The 21,911-nt window shown below is 44.0% G+C and overlaps 2 protein-coding genes and 2 long non-coding RNA genes across 7 annotated transcripts in view; 3 read left to right on the top strand and 1 right to left on the bottom strand.

Moving 5' to 3' along the window:
* Nucleotides 1-597: 597 nt before the first annotated feature.
* LOC118506421 lies at nucleotides 598-1,240 on the top strand. The gene is made up of 3 exons (XR_004905499.1): nucleotides 598-757; nucleotides 823-1,000; nucleotides 1,062-1,240. It is a non-coding gene; the product is annotated as an uncharacterized LOC118506421 (long non-coding RNA).
* Nucleotides 1,006-2,277, bottom strand: LOC118506422. Its single transcript, XR_004905500.1, has 2 exons — nucleotides 1,670-2,277; nucleotides 1,006-1,598 (listed from the first exon to the last, which is right to left on the bottom strand). It is a non-coding gene; the product is annotated as an uncharacterized LOC118506422 (long non-coding RNA).
* A 918-nt stretch (nucleotides 2,278-3,195) lies between these two features.
* Nucleotides 3,196-4,778, top strand: LOC118506423 (solute carrier family 35 member B1 homolog). Its single transcript, XM_036043520.1, has 2 exons — nucleotides 3,196-3,627; nucleotides 3,707-4,778. Exons 1-2 carry the CDS (start codon nucleotides 3,429-3,431, stop codon nucleotides 4,519-4,521), a joined length of 1,014 nt encoding a protein of 337 aa, XP_035899413.1. The 5' UTR covers nucleotides 3,196-3,428; the 3' UTR covers nucleotides 4,522-4,778.
* Nucleotides 4,779-16,030: 11,252 nt separating this feature from the next.
* Nucleotides 16,031-21,911, top strand: part of LOC118506424 — a 61,705-nt gene continuing 55,824 nt past the window's right edge. The window contains exons 1-2 of one of the 4 annotated variants that reach the window (XM_036043523.1): nucleotides 16,031-16,161; nucleotides 18,421-19,019. The gene's annotated coding sequence lies outside the window, so the exon portion shown is untranslated. Of the gene's footprint in view, nucleotides 16,162-17,707; nucleotides 19,020-21,911 lie in introns of those variants that run through there. The other 3 variants (XM_036043522.1, XM_036043521.1, XM_036043524.1) reach the window with 3 other exon arrangements.

The raw sequence follows: 21,911 nt of genomic DNA on the forward strand, positions 1-21,911 counted from the left end.
GATGTCCCAATGCGTGCGCATCATTAAACCGTGCGCATCGGAAAACAATAATAACTTAATTTTACACCGGAACGGAAACGGTTGGTTAGCGGTGGTCTCGGGGCCAGTTATTGTGGGCTGCAAAGCTGCCCGTTCATTGCACTGGGAAGAGTGATAGTGATGTGATGATAGTGACGCATGAATGGTCCGCTTTTGCTTCTGTGGACGGATCTTATCAGAGTTTGTTGTGACGTTCTGTTGGATAGTTTTACTTGCAATGGAAAGATGTGTGTGGGTAATGTTCGTTAGGATGAATTTATAAAGGAAATCTACGATTTATCTGGGGAAGGTGATTGATGTGCATGTTTGTCCGTATAACGTAATATTGCAGAATTTAGAAGATATCCCTTCGTTTCTTACTTAGTACTACATCCTCGAGGCTCCCTACCTCCCTACTGCCCTACCTTCATTTACCAAAAGCAAGAAACTAAATTGGAGAAACCCTTCCGGACATCCTTCTTTTTCTTTGGCACTTCAACCTAGAAAGGTCTCTCCCAAATAGCCAAAAATAATGAAATCGAACTATCGTGCTGCTTGAGGGCTGCTTAAGGAAAAAACGTACCAGCGCCGAACTTTGAAGCTAGTTAAAAAGAGCATGGAACTTGATGGAACTATGAAGCTTTTCTATCTTCACTTGGAACTCGATGGAACTATGAGGCTTATTAACAAACGACGAATAGTCTTCACCCGAACTATGCGGCTTTTTAAGAAGCATACGGTACTTCATGGAACTTTATGCCCATTTAAGAGTGAAAGATGACCCTTCAAGTTGTTTGTTTACAGGATTATGTCAATAGAACATTGCTATCTGCCATTAAGCGTCATTAGAAGAAAAAATCATTGTGTGGAAAGATGTATTCCAAGCGTGTGAAAAAATCGGGAAACTTGTAGAGAAGGCGTGCTAAAATTATGCGTGAGTTGTTTGAGAACGGAGACGACTGCGAAATAATCGATAATACAGGTTCGTCAGTGTAGTAATTTACTTTTGAGACTATGTTTTTATATTCTATTTCTTCTTTTAGAATCAACAAACTTTGATCATGCGGTTGAACAAATATCCGACAGTTCCAGTTCAGAAGATGATGAGTGTGGGATCCTGAGTATGAATGTAGTGGTGTGAGTGCGGAACGGCAATGGATGAGAGGCCGCCAGTCTTAGTTGAATGCTGAATAAAGGAGGCTGTGTTGCGTGAACTGGTAAACGGCGTGTATAGTGCATTAATGAGAAGGGAAATGCGATATCACAATGAGCAATAATAGCAGATTCACCAGTCAGATGATGCAAATCAGTTCGTCCATCCATTCACTGTCCACACACTCTACCGGCCTTTCTTTGAAGACACTTCTATACACGTCGTAAATGTTTTCGTGAATTTCCTCTACACATGTTCAGTTTATTCAACCGATCCTTTTGTTGTATATTCGGCCACAACAAATTCGTCGTTCCTTTGCTCGTTCCCTGGACCCAAGGTTCAGGAACCGCTAACAGCTCCTTATGCTCTCTGCTTTCTACTGTTTCTTCGATATTGAACGGCATCTTTTAAGTTTTGTATGCAATGTCTGTAAAATATAGATCAATTATAAAAATTAATAATAACGAAGGTTTTAAATATATCTGCGATTTATCTTACCTTACACTTTTTGCGTCTACTCGGACTAAGTGCTGGGTGTAAAGGCTTTCCTATCCGGGATTTTTGTTTACGATTTTCTCCACTTGCCAAAATTCTCTATTGTTGTGCCATTTCATTCTGTGTTCCTCTTATATTCTCACCGCTCGCTGCCCTTCTCCCCTTATTGATCCAGCGATCGACACCATGTTTGTGCATGTTAAGACTGCTTCCAAAGGCCCAATACAGTTTGTTGGATTTTTTTGTCGCTGTCGCTTCGGTACGCATGATACAAATGTGCAAAGCATCGATGAGTAACCCTCAGAAAAGAAAAGTTAGAAAAAAACAGAAGTGTACAACAATAACATATGGAACAAAACCTTACCGCTTCGAATGTTCGATGATTGCTGCTTAACTTCTTTTTGTCTAGGTAGAGCATGATGAGCAACGACAGAACTATGGGTACAAACGACAAAGGCAGCGCTCTTCACGCAGGAAATACCATGTTCAATTCTCAATAATAGGGACGTTAATAAAAGATTCAATACCATAATTCACTCACTCACACTACTAACAGAACTACCTGTCACACGATATAAAAATATCTGATAACAAATCATCAATACACACAACCATACAATCGGTAATGTCGCTACCCAGAAATTCACATTTTTTACACTTTTTTGCGGTTATCTCGAAACAGACGATTTACTTGAAAATAAAAAGCGCATAAAAACTTTCTTTAACGGTTTGGAATACGAAAGCTGCTTAAGGCCCGGTTAAAGGTACGTCGAACTATGACGCTGATTATCTACTGCAAAAGACGTACTAGATCAGCGATCTTTAGCGTGCTGAAATTGGCTGCTTAAGATAATTTGGCTATTTGGGCTGTCTGCCATTGCTTGCTTTCTGCGACTTGATTCTGTGACCTGTAGCTCTAGCGTGGTCGTCTGCCAATCCATATTTCTTGCCATTCTGACGGACGCATCCACGCCATAATCACCATATCACAGTTTGAGCCTACCACATGGGTCTCTGTCCAATGTGTACCGCCTATAAGGACTTAACGGACTGGGTGTCAATCTCATAACATGATCAGCCCATCGGAACCATGTAATTCTAATTCGCGTTACTATGGTTCGATCACCTAACACATGATCCTGGAGAAAATTGTGATATTGAACGGTCTGATGGTATTATGAGACACATTATAAGAGGCTTAAGAACTGCTTCACCATCTGTAACTACCGGTTAAATGACCAGAAGGAGGTTGCCCTGAAAGAGTTTTAGTAGTACATCAGATCAATCAAACCAAATCTTCATTTAATCAGAAAAACTCCTGTTTGAGACATCTTAGTTTTGATTAGCGTATTTCTTACTGAACAAACAAATTAAAAATTATAATATTTAACCGACATTAAAAGTAACGACCTGTTGTGCAAGAAAATTTGTGCACGCGTTTTCTCCGCCAGCAAATTCGAGTGGTTGCACAAAAAATCGAGCAGCTTGCTCGAATCTTTTCCAGGCTACCGCCAGCTGTCATCGGTTTGTTTTGTATACGTTGGTGCCGCTGTCATATGCAGCATCTGCAAAAAAAAGGAATACGTGTTCTTTTGGAGTTCCTAATTCCTGTGTGTCTCGCGTCCGGGATAAAGTGTTTTTTAATGTATGCACTACGTGCCATGCATTATAATTTGAGCGTCTAGTGTCTAAGGAAAGTCGAATTGTTGCCCTTTTGCCGCTGTGACTTATTAGCTCTGACCACTCATTAACCGGCTTTACGATGTCGAACAAGCAAACGCTGGTAGTCTCTGCCGTGGGCATTTTCGTGTGTTACTTTTACTTTGCGATTCTGCAGGAAAAGATTACACGCGGCCGGTACGGTGATGAGCTGCAGGACGATGGTTCACGTGGCGAGCGTTTCACCTACATGCTGGCCCTGGTAGGCGTGCAGTGTGTCTGCAATTGGATTTTCGCGAAAGGTATGTCTGTGTGCGGTAGAAGCGGGAAAGGAACATCTCACCCCGCCACCATACTCATACTGACCGTTCCGTTTTGCAGCTTTGCTTACGATCACACCACAACCGGTCGACGGTACACCAAAGGTGTACTATGCTAGCAGCGCCCTCACGTATCTGTTGGCCATGATCAGCTCGAACATGGCGCTGCGGTGGGTTGCCTACCCGATGCAGGTTGTCGCTAAGGCTGCCAAACCGATTCCCGTTATGCTGCTGGGCGTGGTGGTTGGACGAAAAAGTTACACGTGGAAGAAGTACCTGTTCGTGTTGCTGATTGTGGTGGGCGTCGTACTGTTCATGTTCAACGATGGTAAAGCAAACTCCGGCACCGTCCTAGAACACGAATCACTCGGCCAACTGCTACTAATCATGAGCCTTTCGATGGACGGACTAACCGGCGCGGTTCAGGAACGGATGCGGGCGCACAGTGCCCCATCGGCCCAGCACATGATGCTGGCCATGAATGGGTGGAGTGCAGCGATCGTGTCGGTCGGTTTGCTGGCGACCGGTGAAGGAAAGGCGTTCGTACTGTTTACCAGCCGGCATCCGCAACTGTTTACGCACCTTACACTGCTAGCGCTAACCGGTGCCCTGGGCCAGCTGTTCATCTTCATGATGGTGTCCTCGTTCGGTGCATTAGCCTGCTCGGTAGTTACGACGACACGCAAATTTTTCACCGTCCTCTTTTCGGTCCTTTTCTTTGGCAACGTGCTTTGCGTCCGGCAGTGGATTGGCGCGGTGCTCGTATTTTGCGGCCTGTTTGCGGACATGTTCTTCGGCCGAAAGCCACAGCCGGTAAAAAAATTAGCCAAGGAGAAGGAAAAGAGTGAAGGTGTTCCACTGACCGATAGGCAGTAGACCGGCTTTTGTCTAGAAAGCATTTAAAAAACTGATTATTCCATGAACAGGGTGCTAAAGCACCGTAAAGATAGGGTGACATTCAAATCAAATGCGCACACGCCATGGTTATTGGCTTCTCGTGAAACAAAAACAAAGATGCTAATCTACCTGGTATCCCTCTGGTAAACGATATTACCTGCGTCCTTCATTAGTGTAATTATAAGAAAACGGAAAAGTAGCAAATAAAAAGTGAACCATATTTGTACGGAATATAATTTGAGCTCCATGTCTTGGTGTTTTATCAGAGTATTTAGGTTACTTTTGGGGAGTTCCTAATCACATTCCTTCCTTCGTACGAGCACCATTTAGCACCCTGCCGTTCAGCTCTGCTTCTGGCTTCCTGATACTAAAAGCTCTTTGGCTGGTGCTAATTGTTGCTAATCGTAGGTGTAAATAGATAACCAATGCGGTAAGGGCAAACTTTAATTAACTGGCATCGTTACAGTTAACGGTCGCTAGAATAGAAGAAATTTAAAGCACATCGACGGAAACGTCACATTTCAAGCGGAGAGAAAACACCGCGTCAATAGTATTTTCCCACGGACCACGGAGTGTGCGCACTGTGACCACAGACCAGCGCACATACACACAGGCAACAGACCGCTTTGCTTGGGTGTGCTTGTGCAAAATCGGTTAGTGTGCAATGTTTTGACAGCTGACATCACACTTGAAATTCCGCACTAGGAGGCGAAAGGTAGGCCCTGCTTATTGGTCGGCGAGCTAACCCATCATTTTACTATCTTGCTATCATCTATTTCGTGACGCGATAAAGTGGTGTTCGCGATTTGCCGTGATACGCAGTGCTCTGATAGGGCTACGAAGGTTAGGGTTTTCGATGGACGGGATTATTTATCGTGCGCGTCATTGCTTGTGGTGTTGTGTTGTGTGTTGCTTGTGGTCCGCGTGTATGTGTGTGTAGAAGTGAGAAAGAACATGCTGCTGAAAGAGTCAGGAATGTGTGAACATTTGCTGTGTCCTATTAAATTGAAAATAGTGTATGGGACGGGAGTTTTTTTTTAGTTTGTTTGTTCCATTCCGTTGCACGGTCATTCTCGCGTTACGCGCTTTTGGCCGTGCGTCACGCGGCGGTGGCTTTCGTACATTTGGCGAGTGTGTAGAGCAGCGAAGCGCGTGTTGCCATCTATCCTTTCCAGTCGGTCAGTCGAGATAGGTTGGTTCGGTTGGTTCGTGTCGTACGCTAGCACGCGCTCGCTATCTCGTGCTTCGTCCGGGGTGATTTTATTTTAAGCAGTAGGTGTACGAAGGTAGCCACTTCTTCTTCCGGGACCGAATGTTCCGGGCACGCGGAGAATGTGTTTCGTGAAGACGGTGTAGAATATTGAGAAAGGTGTCGTAATCGTTATGTGCTCCTTTTTAAAATCGGCGACATCCGAATCCAGGAACGTCGGTTCGCAAGATACGCGAAGAAAGTGCGACCATTTAAACCTATTAAAAGAAAGCGGTGAAAATGCTGTCCCTGTATTTGTGTGTGTGTGCGTGAAAATGTATGCCTGTTTTCCTCAAACTCGTCGACCCCTCCTCCTATCCGCAAACGCAACGGGCAACTTTGTTTTTGTTTGTGTGCCAAAATACGCGTACACACGAATTTGGTTTAGTTGTGTTGGTGTATCTGGTGAGCTGTCAAAAAAGCAAAGCAAAGGATTCTGAGCAGTAGCAGCAGCAGCAGCAGCAGCAGCAGTAGATTCGAGCGCGGAAAAACAGTGCTCCGGGTTCCGGCGGTGTCCTGACAACAAGTAAAACTGCGGCATTGTGTGGTTTTCCCTCGATTGATTGTGAGAGCGGTTTCTGTGCGTGTGTGTCTGTGTGCATGAAGGATGAATGTTTTATGTGCCCAATATCTCTGCAGTGTGATGAATGTTGGTGGTTTGTGCAAGTAGTGCTTTCGATTGATTTCGGGCGGATAAAGATTTGTGGTGCGGGAAAAGCAATTCTGCATTGCTTTCACCACTGATCGATAATGCGGGCATTTGCGGGTGTGTTTGCGTGTGAAAAGTAAATCGTGCCTACCGGTGAACCTCACATGCAGCAGTGTGCAGCAAAGGAAAACAAGAAAGGTAAAGGCTTGATGGCTTCAGCCCTGTCAAAACACAGTAGGCGCGACACAATCGATCACATCTCCCGGCTACTAACCTTCAAATATTTAGTTTTTTAGCTTTTTTAGTTTTAATCGCAAATGAAGAATCCTGATTGTTTGTGAATTCACAATGTCCTGTTTTCCGCGACCGTACCGTATCGAAAACCTGCACCACCTCAGCCGTGTCCGATTTATGTAACCGGATCGATTTTCTTTAAAACATCCATACCCCACGCTGTTGGTATGGGTGTGTGTATATGGGGTGAATGTGAACCGTTTTCCACGCTGCAGTCGTATTTTTGGTGTTGCACCTACAATGGTGCAGGTTGGTCGAACAGCAGCACGTTCCACCATTTCACCAGACAACACGTCTCCTAGGCTGGGGACGATGGGCAACAAACGCATTTGCCTTGTTCTTCGATGCTGCCCAGCTGCAGCATCTCATGTCACTAAGGACTGTGTTTTCGTTTCCACATTCCTTGCCAAAATGAGATGACGAACGGTTCCGGTTGTTTGTGCATAACACCATCGTTAGCCCGCACAACCCACCCGCGGATATTGGATTGCAAATGCATTCCCATGCAAACGGACGAACCTAAACACACGGGATGATGTCAGAGCAGTGCAGTGAAGCAATATACACCCGACACACAAACACAAACATTGCCTGCCCACCCTCGGATTAATCCATCGCTTTCACTCGATCGCAATGGGAAAAGTGGTGCATCCGATCGGTGATATGGTGGTGGTGGCGGCGGTGGCTCACTAAAAATAAAATGGCTCACTTGATCATAAACAAAGGCAAAGGATACGTTGGGTGAGCCGGGCAAGGTAATTTTGCTTGGCAAAAAGGCCGGGACAGAATGCGGGCAGGGAGGGAGGGAGAAGGGAAGGGGAACACATATGGTGGTGTGAGGGTTTAGGGGAAAATAATTAAGTCCGCAAATACGATACCCCGACCGAAGGAGCAGTAGAAGTGTGATGGGTGGTTTGTTTTCTGTTTTTTTTGTTTTGCGTGTGTTGCTCGCTTTTTGCACAATCCGTTGCTCAGGTGCATTTGTGACGTATGCAACAAGAAGATGCAGGTCCTATGCACGACTGCTTAGAGAGCGGTCTGCTTCAAACGAATTCGTTTCGCCCGAAAACTGTCACGTGAGATTTCGGGGAAGGTTGATGCAGTACGGGTTTTTTGCAATTTTGCGGATGAGTTAACGTTTTCAGGGTAAAACATAGGATGGCTTTAATGGTAATTGATTGTGTCAGTAAAATTGGTACAAAGTTTACTGCACCTGTGGTGGGTGCCTGGGGTTTTCGGCACTGGTATTATTCACGACAGCACTAATTTAACGAATCTCCTCCGGAACGTTCCCCCTTAGCATGGATCGAATATCCTGCAATGTATTTGAGTCTATTAAGCCATTATATGGAAGCGTCCGGTGGGCTAAGCGATAGCGGTGCCGGCCTTCACAAGGCACAACCGGGAGTTAAAGCTCGTCCGGATCGTCTCCCCGCAGGGCTGACTACTTTGCTACGGGAAAAATCAAGTCACTGATAGCCAGACATTGACAGGCCGATGACCTCTCGAGGTTCTAGTGCCAAGGAAGAAGAAGAAGAAGAAGAAGAAGAATTACTAGCAGTAAGTAACAGATTTTAAAGAAGTATACAAAATAGTTTCATGAAAACAGATTTAAACATTATGCCTTTCTGAGCAGTTTTTTTTAAATTAAATAAATTAATGAAAAACTTACTTTTCTTTACAACTTTTGTTTCAAAAGACCACTCTGGACTATCTTCTTCACGGATTTGCTAGGACTGAAGATTAATTTACATTTGCTCACCCAAGTATGAAGAACCTCTCGAATGGAGCAAACCCAAATGCCTTTTTTATTATGTTGTTATGATTTACATCGGCATCCAAGAACCGCCTCTCTGTCTTGGGTCAGTGGATGATGATGAAGCGCGAAAGAGAGAGAGAGAGAGAAAAAAAAACACGCGAAAATCCCAAACGCGTCCTTGAACGCGTTTAATGTCCAATCGACGGCAGAGCATCGTCCGGATGTTTGCCACATGCTCCTCCGATACATTTGTGTACTTTTTGTTGAAGGGTTTTCTTTCGCCTTTGTTTTGTCTTTCCACAACAGCACACGGTTGCACGGTCTGCTGAAGAAAGCGTCCAGCGTCGTGAGTCATGCGAGAAGGTGACGCTATACGTTAAATTCTTGCCCATATCGGATATCTTCTCACAGTTAGAGGCGGCACAATACCGGCTACTTTGAAAACTCATCCGCCGTCTTTTTAACGCTCGCGGTGGCAAATTTTCCAACCTATAACAAATGTTTAAGACAGAGAGAATAATGTTTGCCTTAATGGTTGGTGGCCTCTCCATTTTTTTTTTTTCACTATCGATCGAGTTCTTTCTCACAATGCTTACGGCATTCGTTTAAACCTTCCCATAAGCTGAGGTCGGCGCCTTACTTTTACGAGGGTGTTTTAGTGAACCGAACCGAAATTAATGTTGAATGGTCGCCACTGCTTCAGTTACTGATGGCTCAGCGGAAAACAACGGCAACACACACGCCGGCTATCCACACTTACGGCACAACGCACCCTCGCCGCAGGACTGGCGCCAACCGGCCTGGAAGTTGCAAAAGCGGCAAAAAAGACGCATGCAGGAACGCATGCCAATTCGTTAAAACCTTACGCTGCGCTGCACTTTTTTTTCTCGATGACGCCTGCAGTCAACTGGACGTTGTCGTGTGCGCTGTGCATTGCGGCGTTCTAGAACAACAGGCAGTAGAAGGAAATGAAAACAATTTACAAAAATGATATGGCTGTAAGTTTTCGGTCCGTGCCAAATTGCAAAATTATGGACAAGATTTTTTTTTAGCAATCAAGAGTCAACCATGGGGTTTAGTCAACAGCCAATAGTATGTTCTGGCTTCCCATCGAAATCAGATCTCCAATGTGAAGAAATCAAGCATCCAGTCAACGGAAAATGAAGTGATCAGATGGATGGAAGTATTCGATAATATATGATCAGATGTCTAGTCGTCCGGTAACAGTTTCATGACATGACCAACCTACCATTCTTCTTCTTTCTTGGCACAACAACCTCGAAATGTCTCGGCCTGCCATTTCTTTGCTTTCTGTGGCTTGATTTTACTCGCGGCAAGGTAGTCAGACAGTGAGTCCTGCGTACGGGAAGGCGGTCTGGATACGATTTGAGCTTCGGTCCTGTAGTGTGAAGACTGGCGCTGCTATCGCCTCGGCCATTGGACCGCCCCTCAACCTTCCATTAGAGTCTAGTTATTCCAATGCACAATAATATGGTCATGTTCTAATTAACAGATCACATCATTGCGGAATACCCTTCAAAGTTGAAAGTATATTGAAGGATATCACAATTATATCAAATTTGATCTAACTATAGTCCTCTACCACTTAAAAGATAGAATTCGTAGGATTAGTGTTACAAGACCTAGAACTAAAGCAGTACAAATCGTTAGAAAATGTGGGAAAGCGTTTCGGAAACACTTACAACAAATATCTAGTTCTATATCCAAACAGTTCAATGTGGAAGAGGTAGCTCAAGAATACAGTCCAGAAAATCACGCCCCATCCACGCCTGAAACATGTTACCGGCTAGCTCACCCAAACCGTCAAAAGATCACAATCAGCTGGAATTGGTTGCTAACCCCCGGCTAAACACACCCGGTCACTGTCCCTTCCAACCATCACATATCATGCCGAAGGTCATACAAATTGTGACAAAACACTAGCGTGAGCGTGGTGTCTGTCGGGCGAAGCGGATCTCCACTTCGCGGTGATTGAGTGTTGTTTCATCTATTTGCCATGCGAACCAATTGATGAAACCAGCATCATCACCATCATCAGCTTGATGTGCAGGATGCGCTGTACGCCGTCACATCAATTGATCGACACGTCGGGTCGGTTCGAAGAAGGAACCGTCCGTTTTCATCATTCTTTTTTTCTGCATCCAATCACTCGTGCTCGTGTTTATATTTTCCCGCGTAATGGTGGCAACGTTTAAAATGGAGTGCAAATCATTCTTACACTCGGGCAAATCGACTTCCGCCGTAACGTAAACAAGTAGCGTCTTTTCCACGGGATCCGGAGAAAGATTGAAGCCACTAATGTGTGGAAAGGCAAGGTTCGCCAGTGCTTCGGTGGCCGCGGCAGCAGCAAACTCGGTTATTTTTAGAGTAACGAGTTAACATAAATAATTACACCAACTCCGAGGAACCTTCCTATGACACGTGCCACCCGGGTACGATGACCGTGGCCCGGCTGCTGGTAATGGATGGACTCGAGCAGCTTTATTTAATTTTTGTTTTATTATATCTACGGACTTAAGATCGCTCTGAAGACGAGTTGGGCCGGCACTAATGAAGCTTATCGCTACATGGAAGTATTATCGTTTGCTGCCTGATTGCACTTGACTGGTTCGCGTGCTCCGGTGTCCGCGATGCCAAAGGACGACGGTTCTGCCCTGTCTAGCGACTTTCTGGTGGAATGGAAGGCTAGCGTCAATTATAATCCATGATTCGCCGTTAGCGGGGTTGTTTTTTTTTTTGGGTGGCTCTGGAATATTTTAATGGAATCATACCGTCATAAAGATGCAATAATTGAATGAGCTTGTCGTTGAATATTATTAGGTTTTCAAAGTCCAGAAATATCTATGAAATTTTTCTACGTGTTCAAATTCAGGTGACGGCTTATGCGTTATAAGTCGTGCATTAGTTGTCCTTTTTAGCTTACCGGTGCTTTTCGAGCTGCCGAAAGAGCCATCCACGCTTGGATATTATTTAAGCCTAGGTAGGATTTATAGTAGCTTAAAACACCAGCAGACGCGTGTACAAATCTAGACAGTTGGGTGACCGGGTAAATACTTCCAGCAACCGGAGGTCCGCATATGCTGGATAAATAATCTCGTAAGTAGCTAGGGCAAATCCTTGTCGCCTTAAGGAACTATAAATATTTGAAGTGTCGATCGATTGCTGGCTCTCGGGCTTTTTACTTTGAATCTCTTCTGCCTACATACTCTGCAGTGACCCATGGACATGGATTTTCCATCACACTGTTGGCAGTCTCATTCAACTTTCAACGGTCGGAAAGCAGGGACCCTCATGATGAATAATTAAACACCACCGACATCCCCACCCGAAAGAAGCCACATGTGTCGTGTGTATGGATTTTGCATAGCTGCTCCATCGTACGGTAGCAATTCGCAATTCGCTACCGACGAGAGGCACAATTTTTACATCATTTGCGTGTCACATGGCACACCCCGTTTGGACGGGGGCCGTTCGGTAAAACGTGCCCAACAACGTGTCCCAATTGTGAGGTCTCAAAAGCATCATATTCAAAGGAGAATAAAAAAATGGCAAACGGTTCAGTTCGTTGAGGGCCAGGTGTATCAGGTGAACGTGTTGGAGACAGCCAAAAAAAAAGCGCTCACCCGTACTAGCTCGGCTCACCCTGGTAACGTTAGGTCGCGTGTCTTGGCGACGCAGGATATCGATTTACTTTACGCCATTGTACTGCAGCTCGCCCCTTTCGGAACTGAAGCCAAAACATAAAAGTGTTCCAGCACCACCACTTCGCCTGAACGAAATGAATCGTTAGAATCGTTGTTAGCTTTAGCGCTGTTGGTTGAGCTTTTCGGAAAGGACACAACAAACCACATCCACTAGCAACTGGCAGAAGCGCGAACCGGTGTCACACGACACGAGAAGGTTAATTTGTTGTCTCGACGAGTCCGCTGCCAGAGTGGTCCAATTCTGGGGACTGTGTGAGGCGGAACAATAACGGAACGAATTATGGTGACATTTTTATGGTCCAGCAGGACGCTTCGCCGGGTAACGATTATTTACCGAGGAAGAGCACTCGGATGGCCGGGATGGTGTCGTCATTCACTGGTGTCGAAGACGGTCATGTTTTGTTAAGTGAATCAACAAATTATAAAGCGAGGGACGAGCACTCACTGCTGTTCAGGGAACAAAAACATAAAAATTAGTTTAAATGAGAACGATAATTTGGACGTCTTGTCCAAACAAATGCAAGCCAAGGAAATGGAATCCACTCGCAGTACCGATCAAGCGCCGTAGGAAGCAATTTTTCAATCCGCGTCATCCTGCTGGCAACATTTTGCACACATTTTATCACAATCTACCCCCTGCGATGCAATGGGGGGTCGGTTAGATGATACTCATTAGATTGATGCTAAACATTCATATCCTGTCCGTGGAGTTGTGGTCCAAGCCGCATCTGATTCCGCAATGCTTCGTTGGGGTATTAAGTTCTGCACATTGACCGTTTGAAGTATTTTAAACCCCTTCAACCTTCTAATGGTATCGTTCCCATCCTCACACCGTACTCATCTAATGTATTTTTTTTTCTTTCCGCTCCAATTACAGACCTCCTTGGCATCGAATCGACGCACCGCATCACCACAAACCAACTTTTCTGCGACGGCACGTCTGAATTCGCGCGTCAAAACTTCCCTCAGTGTCGCAAATAACGACTCCGTAACGCCTCGTAACGCTTCACATACAAATGGCGGCTTTTGCGCACGTGATCGTTCACAAATCTTGGAGTGAATGAATTAGTGGTAGTAGGCCGGGCAACGTGTACATTAGCCACACACAAAAAAAATGTGTTGTGAACATTATATTTCTTGGCAACACTTTCCGTTGCTTGGCGCGCGTTAGCTGTCGAACAGAAAAAAATGTGGAAACTAAAATGGCCAACCGCAAATGTGACACATTTCGGACCTGTTGCCGAGCGTGATGATGTTCCGCGTGAAACCCCGTGAATGGAATGCTCTTTGTTGGTACAAAAAGGAAAATTTGTTAAGCGTCACCTTTTTGAAGAATTTGCCGAACGGAAACAGCTGTTTCTTGACCCCGTGAGCAGCAGCAGAAGCAGCAAGTAGGGCGTTGCGGACGTCACGGTGCGCGGCGTGCTGTGTGGGACCAAAAATTTGTACCAGGGTTCATTAAACCTAGTCTCGGTGGTTCGGAATGGCAAATTGCTGCGGAACCTAATTAGATTATATTCCCTCACACGCTTAAGGGTTGAATTTTTACGATAGTGTCCTTTTGGTTTACTTACTTACTTATTTAAAGCAATTATTAATTAAATATATTTTTTCTCTGAATCCGACGTCCCATAAATATAGAAAATAAACGTGACCCGAGCAAATGTCGATCCGCTACGGTAGATTATGTTGCTGAAAGTGTTTCCGTGCAGTGACCGTCGTGATCACAGTGAGTGCAATTACAGGGGCCGTTGGGCTACCGACAACGAAAAATAAGTGCAATATCGTGATATAATTAGTGATAAATAATATTTTTTTTTATACGGGCAAAGAGTGGCTGTGCCCTTTTAAAGTGTGTGTTTGTCTTGTGTTCTGTGTGGTTATAATCGAGTGCTGTGTGCTTGTTTCGTGTGTCAGAAAGTTAAGAAAGTGTGTTTAGGTGAGACGCTATCACCTTGTGGTTTGTGGTTTACTATTCGTGTAATCAGTAAGCGTTAGTCATCATAGCTTCCAAAACGGCATCCAGTAGCGGTTGGCGAGCAAGCAGCAAGGTGTCTCAGGAAGGTAAGAAGGCACGATGTGAAATAATCATTTTTATCAATCGACCAGATTTTTGGGTCCCTTATCTATGTACATCTATCGCTCATCTATCAACCAATGACGTGTCACATTTTCTTGAGAAAAGATAAAAATTTCATCATTTCAGTGAATGTTTGATTTAAAATTATAAATACAAGTTAACTGTAGTTCTAATAATTTTACAAGAACATAATTGCCCAATTGCTTATTATTTTTGAAGTATTTTTTTTTTTAACTAAATGTTATTCTTGTTCCATAATTGCAGATGTAAGCGATGATGGTGCAACCGGAAGCTACGACGATGGTGCGACCACGCGACGCGGCCGGTTCCGTGTGTCGGCACCATCGACCGGCCCACCAGAAACCACCGTAGGTCGGTTCCGTTTGATCCCGCAAACGGGTAAGTTGCAAATAATATTGTACTGGTGCTCAGGTTACCCTGCTATTATGGTTGTATCATTTATCATTAAACGGGTTTTTTTTTGCTTTACGATCAATCGCACTACAGGAAACTACGGACCGACCTCGCCATTTCTGCAGCGCGGTCGGTTCTCCGTCATACCGGAGGAACCACAAAATTCTCCTGGCGGTGCTTCAGCTATCACGCCACCCATTATCACAACGACGGTCGCACCAAGGCAGGGTTCGCCCGACTGGGATTTCGATGATGATAAATCGGTCAGTATTTTGGTCAGCCAATTCGTTCGTACGAAGTGAATTGAAATGGGGAAAATATTTCAGATGGTAAAGGTTATGCTCTACTGTTCGTTCGTTGAAGTGTTTTTAGGGTTTAGAAAATTTTAAATACTAAAAGCTATTGCAGTTAATATGTGTTAATTTTTGTTCTAAGCATTGTGGTTTTTTTGTCCATGATGATCATTTTCAACTGTATAACTTTGCTCTATAAATTAAGATACTTAATGGAAAACTATTCGCTTTTTAAGGGTCGATCTAGTTTCCGAGGCGTTAGCGACGCTCCACTACATATAATGAAATCCGTCCGGAAAACATCTCAGTACCCCAGACTAACTAACCTGCTGAGGGTAAACTGAGTAAATAAGGCCAGTAATGCCAGGCCAAGACCTCTTGAGGTTGTACATAGCCAAAGAGGAAAAAGAAAGATTTTAAGCACTCCATATTTTTTTCTAATCTTATACCCTCGTTGGTAAGCTGGGAATGGTTGACGAAAGGCTCGGGAAGGACTCAGTTGATTCGGCAATATTTAATAGATGGTCCAATACAACTCCTTGAAGATCTCCTCTTTGGACAACAAAAGAAAAAAGTACTGCATATTGGAATGTCATTGATGAATTTAACTTCAATCGTTTAAGAGAGAAAATTACAAAAACATATAAAAATGCTATCAAAACAGCTTGCTAGAAATTCCCTTTGAAAAATCTGTCCTAAACGGACGTTACTTTTTCAAACACCTAACGTTCACTTGGAATTTTATAATATCTTTAGAAGTTTTTACTTATATGATACAGTGAGAATAAAGTGGCCATTTATTACCTTCATTTTAATTTTTGTGAACAAAATTAAAAGGAAAAAAGGACCGATCGCCCGATCGTACTCGGATGAGAATACCTCCAGTTTGGTTTCATCGTCAAACTGGAAGCCAGTACAAGAAGTGAACCTACAGCAATAAACACGTCGCAAAACGGCCACAGCCGCGTCAAGCGACGATGCACACAGAAGTGGTAAACATCCAACCCCATCACGCACATCACTACATTCGAGTTTGTTACCTGCAAGGGGTTTGGTGCTCCGTGCGACTCCGCGGACGCGTGTTTTTGTTTTGTCTCTCGTCGTGTGCGTTGCGATTTTGTGCCGTGTTTGATTTTTGTGTTTTGCTTCAATTTGTGTATGTTTAGCAAAGATCGAGTGCGATTAATTTTATGCCCGTTTTTATCAATATCCGTTTGGCGTAATATTCGATCGGATGCAATTTTCCATGTGCGTGAGATAATCGTGAATCACACAGGCGCACACACATACAAACACACCCGTTCGGCAGCACAGTCCTAGCAACAGCCGTCGCTAGGAGTGTGTCGATTAAAGGTCCATTGCGCAGAGCAAAAAAACCTACGCGAAAGAAACAAGCTAAACGGGTCGTGCGTGGCCTACTTTGCAATTCTTTGCGGAATCAGCTGCACAAGCGAAATAGAGCGAAAAAAGAAAGATAGCAGTGGATGTGTGTGTGTGTGCGTGCGTGCGTGCGTGTGCGTGTGAGAGAGTGTGCGATTCGATTCGCTTTCAATCACACGGGTACGGTATCGTTGGCTGCTGCTGCTACTGCTGCTGTTTTGTTGTATACTTTCACCCCCTTCGCATACAGATTGCGCACCACCTTCTTCTGCTGCTGTTCCCCCCGTGCGGCATCGTTTTCTAACGGCTCCTAGGCAAAGCGCACTCTTGCATCAGCTGTCAGGAGGGAATATATATTGTGATCGTTTGTTTACTTCCCGGTGCTATTTTTGCTCCTGCTTTCTGGCGGGGCGCATTTTGTTGTGTGTCATTGGCATTGGCAAAAACCAGTTAAAGATGGGGATTTTCTTTTTCTAAATGGTTGTAAACATGTTCTTTATTATGGTGCCATTTTTATCTAATACTGTTCTTTGTTGAACCTCGGCAATGGGCTTTTCCGACATGCAGTGCGAAATTCAGAAATGTGCTTGCAAAGTTGTGTTTTTCGATCACGATCAACCAATTTTACTCGATGCGTTCTTTTTATGTGTACAGTATCAAGCAAAATATGCGCAATTAGATTGGCAAACTAAAAAAAAAACTTCACAGCAATGGAATAATTCTAAGTGTTCCATATAACCACTAGCCACTATAACCACATATAACCACTAAAACTCTTTCAGAAATGGCCAGACAAAATTCACATGGCCAGACGATAAATTATTCCAAAAACTTTAATCTTCTTGTCATAAACATTAAAAAGATAGGATTTGGTTTAATCACCCATCCAGGTTCGTAAACAGATCCCCAGTAAAAAAGCTGAAAGTTTTTCTTATTTATCCATCACAATCTTAAGAAGTCCCGGTTAGCCATTTCTGGCTTGCTTTACTTAATTTTACCCGTAGCTGGAGTCAGTTCTTTGTGTGGGCTTTAACATACTTCGGAATGTATTTTAGGGTTTTTTTACCAATGCTGTAAAAACAAAACCTAAAGTTTAACATTTTATCCCAGAAATTGTAAACAAATGCATATTTGTCGAATTTAGACCTACTAATTACGGTTCAAAAGCGCGGCAGCTTGAAAGATACCTCTGCCAATGTTGAGCGCAACACTGTACCGCGGTCTGTGTCTGCTGTATGCGTGTGCAACCGGCCCGGGGGGACGGTTTACTACGACCGGCGCGAATGTGTTTGTGGGTCCGTTTTGGCGACAAAGAAAGCTGGCGGATTATTACACACATGATACGTGCGCGCTGTGTTGTTTCGCCTGCCGTCACTCGTGTTCCATTGCTATCGCGGCTCTCGCGTTGGGAAGGAAAAAGCTGGCCTGGCCGTCCGGAGTCGTCCGACGCACGCGTTTTGCGAAGAGCTATTGTTTCGTGTTTCGTCGATTGTTGCTTCAGTAAAGTGATTCCTTTGTAGGTGAGCGTGTACGTGTTTGTGTGTGTGCTTAATCAATCTTCTTCGTGAGTGATTTTTGATGAGTTGGGCGCAAAAAAAAAGGTTGATAATATGCAGATCACGTTCCGCTGGATGGATGGATCAATGTAGGCAATGCGTTACCCGAATGCGTCACCCAACCCAACACAGCTACAGGTCGGCGGGTACGCAGTAGTGTGAAGTAGTGAAGCATAACGGGGTAGTCGCAATAGTAAAGGCAGTTGGTGCACGATCGTATCGATCGACGCACAAATCCGTCCCGCATTGCGCGCGTGTGTGTAGTGTCGTTGTGCAAATGTGAAACAAAAGGTAGAAGAAAAAAGCAACCACGAGTAGTGAGAAGAGGAAAAGCCACGAGGCACGGCTGGTAGCACTAATTTCCATAGTGGCGCATCCAGTGTGGAAAAAGTTAAGTGGATTAACCAGTCTGTCCGGTTTTTGGGCAGTGTGTGACGTCATTGGTGGCACCAAGTGAGTCCCACAATTTTCCATTGCAGTGTGTGCGTGTGGTGCAGTGTGATAAAAGGAGCGTGTGTTTCGCACACTTGCTGGAGAAAAAAAGTGTTATAGTGAGTCGAAAGTAGTGAGCCACACACAGGTGAAAGTGAGACGGCGAGCTCATCTAATCGATCTAGTCACCTGTGAGACCAGTGTTGGTTGGTAACGCACGAAAGAGAGAAAGCTGAGCGTCTAGCGAAGCAGGCTAAAACAGAAGTGAGATAGGTGAAACCAAATCAGTGTGCAAACCGGATCTGTTCCCTACCGTGTGTGTCTCTGCGTGTGTTTGTGTGTGCAAAATCAGCTGATTTACGTGTACCAAATTACACAAAAAGGCCCCGTGTGTGTTGTGCATGTGAACGAGCGAGAGAAAGAGGGAGAGAGAGAGAGAGTGCGAGCGAGAAAAGTGAGTTCAGCTGATCGCGAATGTGTTTCATTGCCAAACTCATCTCACCGTAGTGATCGGGCCACGGCAACACACCAACAACGTTCGTCAATCTACCGGTTCCGGTTTTGCTGTTGTGTTCCGGTGAATCATTTTCCGTGGATGTGAAAAATAACACAGCAGAAAGAAGCGAACAAAAAAACTGCCCGTCATGTAAGGAAAAACAAACAAACGGACACAGAATTTACACAATCACACAGTGTGCGATGATGAATCCGTAAATTATCCCGGTTCGACTGATCTGCCGACAACAGCAACAGCAACTTGAGTAGACACATCGATGTTAATAGTTGTTTTCATCCCCATCTTGAGAGGGGTATGATTTTCGAAGGAAGTTATCCTCGGGTATCCATTTCTTGTGGCCCTGGTAAAAAAAAACACAGACCCACGCGCGTAACGCAACAGATTAACGTGTCTGATGGAATTGTCCAAAAATATTCACAAAAACCGGTTTGATGTGATAATAAGAGCACCAGACTCTTAAGTAACCGGTTCTGTTTGTTTATGGGGTGTTGCACGGTGAGCATAATATATTTTTGTGATTTGATTTATCTGCCAATCGGCGTTGGGGGTTCTTCACCTAGATCTTCACCTGCTAAATCCTCGATCGAATTCCACCGATGAAACTAATACTATGTTTACTAGAAATGCTGGCTGTTTGTTTGTTTGTTGACTCCCGCCAGCATAGCCGGTGGTCGATCGGATGTTTCCTACGTCTGTAATTATGTAGCAGCATCTAGAGGATGTTTTCGACGACGCGAGTTGATTGCGTGCCTGCGATCAAAAACGACAAGAAATTTGTCCAAACAGTTTTAGACTGCGATTTTGGGATCCCTCAAAATTGAACAAGAGAGCTATCCGGACGGGATTCAGGTCCCATACCTTAGTACGGGATTAATAATCCAATTCATCTGATGCGATGATGAGTATGCGGCGTTTAAGCTCTTTGATGACACTAGGGCATAAGTTGCGGCTAATTTACATGGTCCTAGGATGAAACATAAGCCCACACGAAAAAAGGTCTAGCTGGGTTAAACCCCAAAATCCTTCTGGGAAGTAGTCAGCGTTTCCGCGCGAGACAATCATCTTCAGTCTACATAAAGATCTTGAAATCATCGCTCAAAATTGTCATAACTTGTTGGCCGGGAAACCCCAAGATGCACACCCAACAATCACTTCCTGGAGATGCCAATTTGATGAGCTCATTACAGATTGATCTTGTCCCGAATTCAACAATTTTACTTCGGTATTGTCGGCTGAAGTCGCGCAGTTTTCAAGTGGAGACTGTTTTTAACTGCTCCAAAACCTAATCAAAATGCACTAGAATTAGAGTCTGCTGAATCTTATGGGCAAAATTTGCTCTGAATGTTGTTCGCAATGCGCAAAATATGCAAAGATTTGTGTTCTAGAACTTGAGGATGCACAATTTATTGCAAACGAATTCCCCGTTCTCTGGTTCGTTATCAGCAACACTCACAGTGAACTTGACTGATAGTGGAACATTTTGCTTACTTTTTATTACGCTAATAATAGCGTTAAACCATAGACAAAAATAAAGCTCAAATGTCGTTTGGTCTTGATTAACCATTTTTACATTATGAATAATCTGCGCAAGTTTGGCGTAACAGATAACAATGAGTCGATTTAAATCTAATCATGGCTGACTCGCTGTGTGCTACCGCCCAGCTGTTCAGCTATGAAGCAAACATAATAATTCTTGGGCTCATGGATGATTCAAACACGACTAAATACATCATGAAAGTAGTTAAAAATAGCGTTTTTTAATAAGAAAATCTTTTAAAAACTAAATTTGCCTAGTTTGCAAACAATTACAACGTCTTAAAGTTCAACATTTTCATCCCTATATTGGATCTCAAAATTGAAAAATGAACAAGTTTTAAACGAAGCTTACTGATTAAATTCAAAGATCCATTCAAATGCATTTGAAAAATTCTCAATTAATTATCAGCAATAAGGGTGTGCTTGGGTGTGCTGATAAAATCTGTCATTCATCTGGTTTAATTGCTCGTGGCGATGCCTCCATCCGTTCAATTACTACCCCGTGAAACATTACCCACAGTGCACTTAATTGTGATGATCTCAGCAAGTAATAATCGTCCATGGGTCCGACCCATCATCATGCCGTGAAGGCTGAAACCTGCATCGAATGCAATGCAGTGCTCGTATACTGTGTTCGGCGTAACATTGTCGCGACGCGTCGTTTAATTTATCTTTCTAAACGATCCCTAACAATCCTTTCGAATCAATATGCTTCGAACCAGATCGAAGCGTTTTGCGATTGTTCGAGAGGGAAGTCATTTCATTGTGCTGTGGTCTGTGCTTGGCCAGCGTGGTATTACTAAGAGGAAAATGGTTGAAGAAACTTGTGTTTTATTACGCCAAACAAAAGTTTCTGCTGTGAAGAGTAATATAAGCAGTGCAAAAGGCAGATCCCTTTGTCGATGGTGGTGGTAGCCGTGAGTAAGTGCATCGGCTCGGGCAAAATCCACACATAAGCGGATGGTGATGCAAAAATCTCGTTACAAAAATGACATCTAAGGAAAGCACAAATTTATGGCGACGTTACACTCGTGCTCGGTAAGAAAAAGGAGTGCAAAATCTTGCCTCGCAGCGTCCGGTGCACAGCCGGCATGGTCTGCAAGCGAGCGTCAAGGTTCTTGGTCAGCTTGGGTGCATAGAACGGTAGAAGGGCATGGTTTGATGGGTTTATTATTCTAACCAGGAAGTACGCAATTATCAATGATTTTTAAGGAAGCCTTACACGTGAGCTTTTAACTTGAGTTTGAACTGAATCCTCGGTTAAAAAGGATTTTGAGATACTGGAATTTGGAATTTTGATCTGGCCTTAAAATTCCAATCAGACTTCCTCCTGCTATCAGTTTCGCTTTCGATTTTCGCATCATCTGAATGATTCTTTTTGCCACCGGGTATATTATTTTTAGCCTCCCCAGCCTCCCAATAATACTCAATCCATTATTACTGAACGGATAAGATTTCAGTCCACAATTCAACGTCAACGGCTCT

The sequence above is a fragment of the Anopheles stephensi genome, chromosome 2, assembly GCF_013141755.1.
Source record: "Anopheles stephensi strain Indian chromosome 2, UCI_ANSTEP_V1.0, whole genome shotgun sequence".
Classification (NCBI taxonomy): domain Eukaryota; kingdom Metazoa; phylum Arthropoda; class Insecta; order Diptera; family Culicidae; genus Anopheles; species Anopheles stephensi.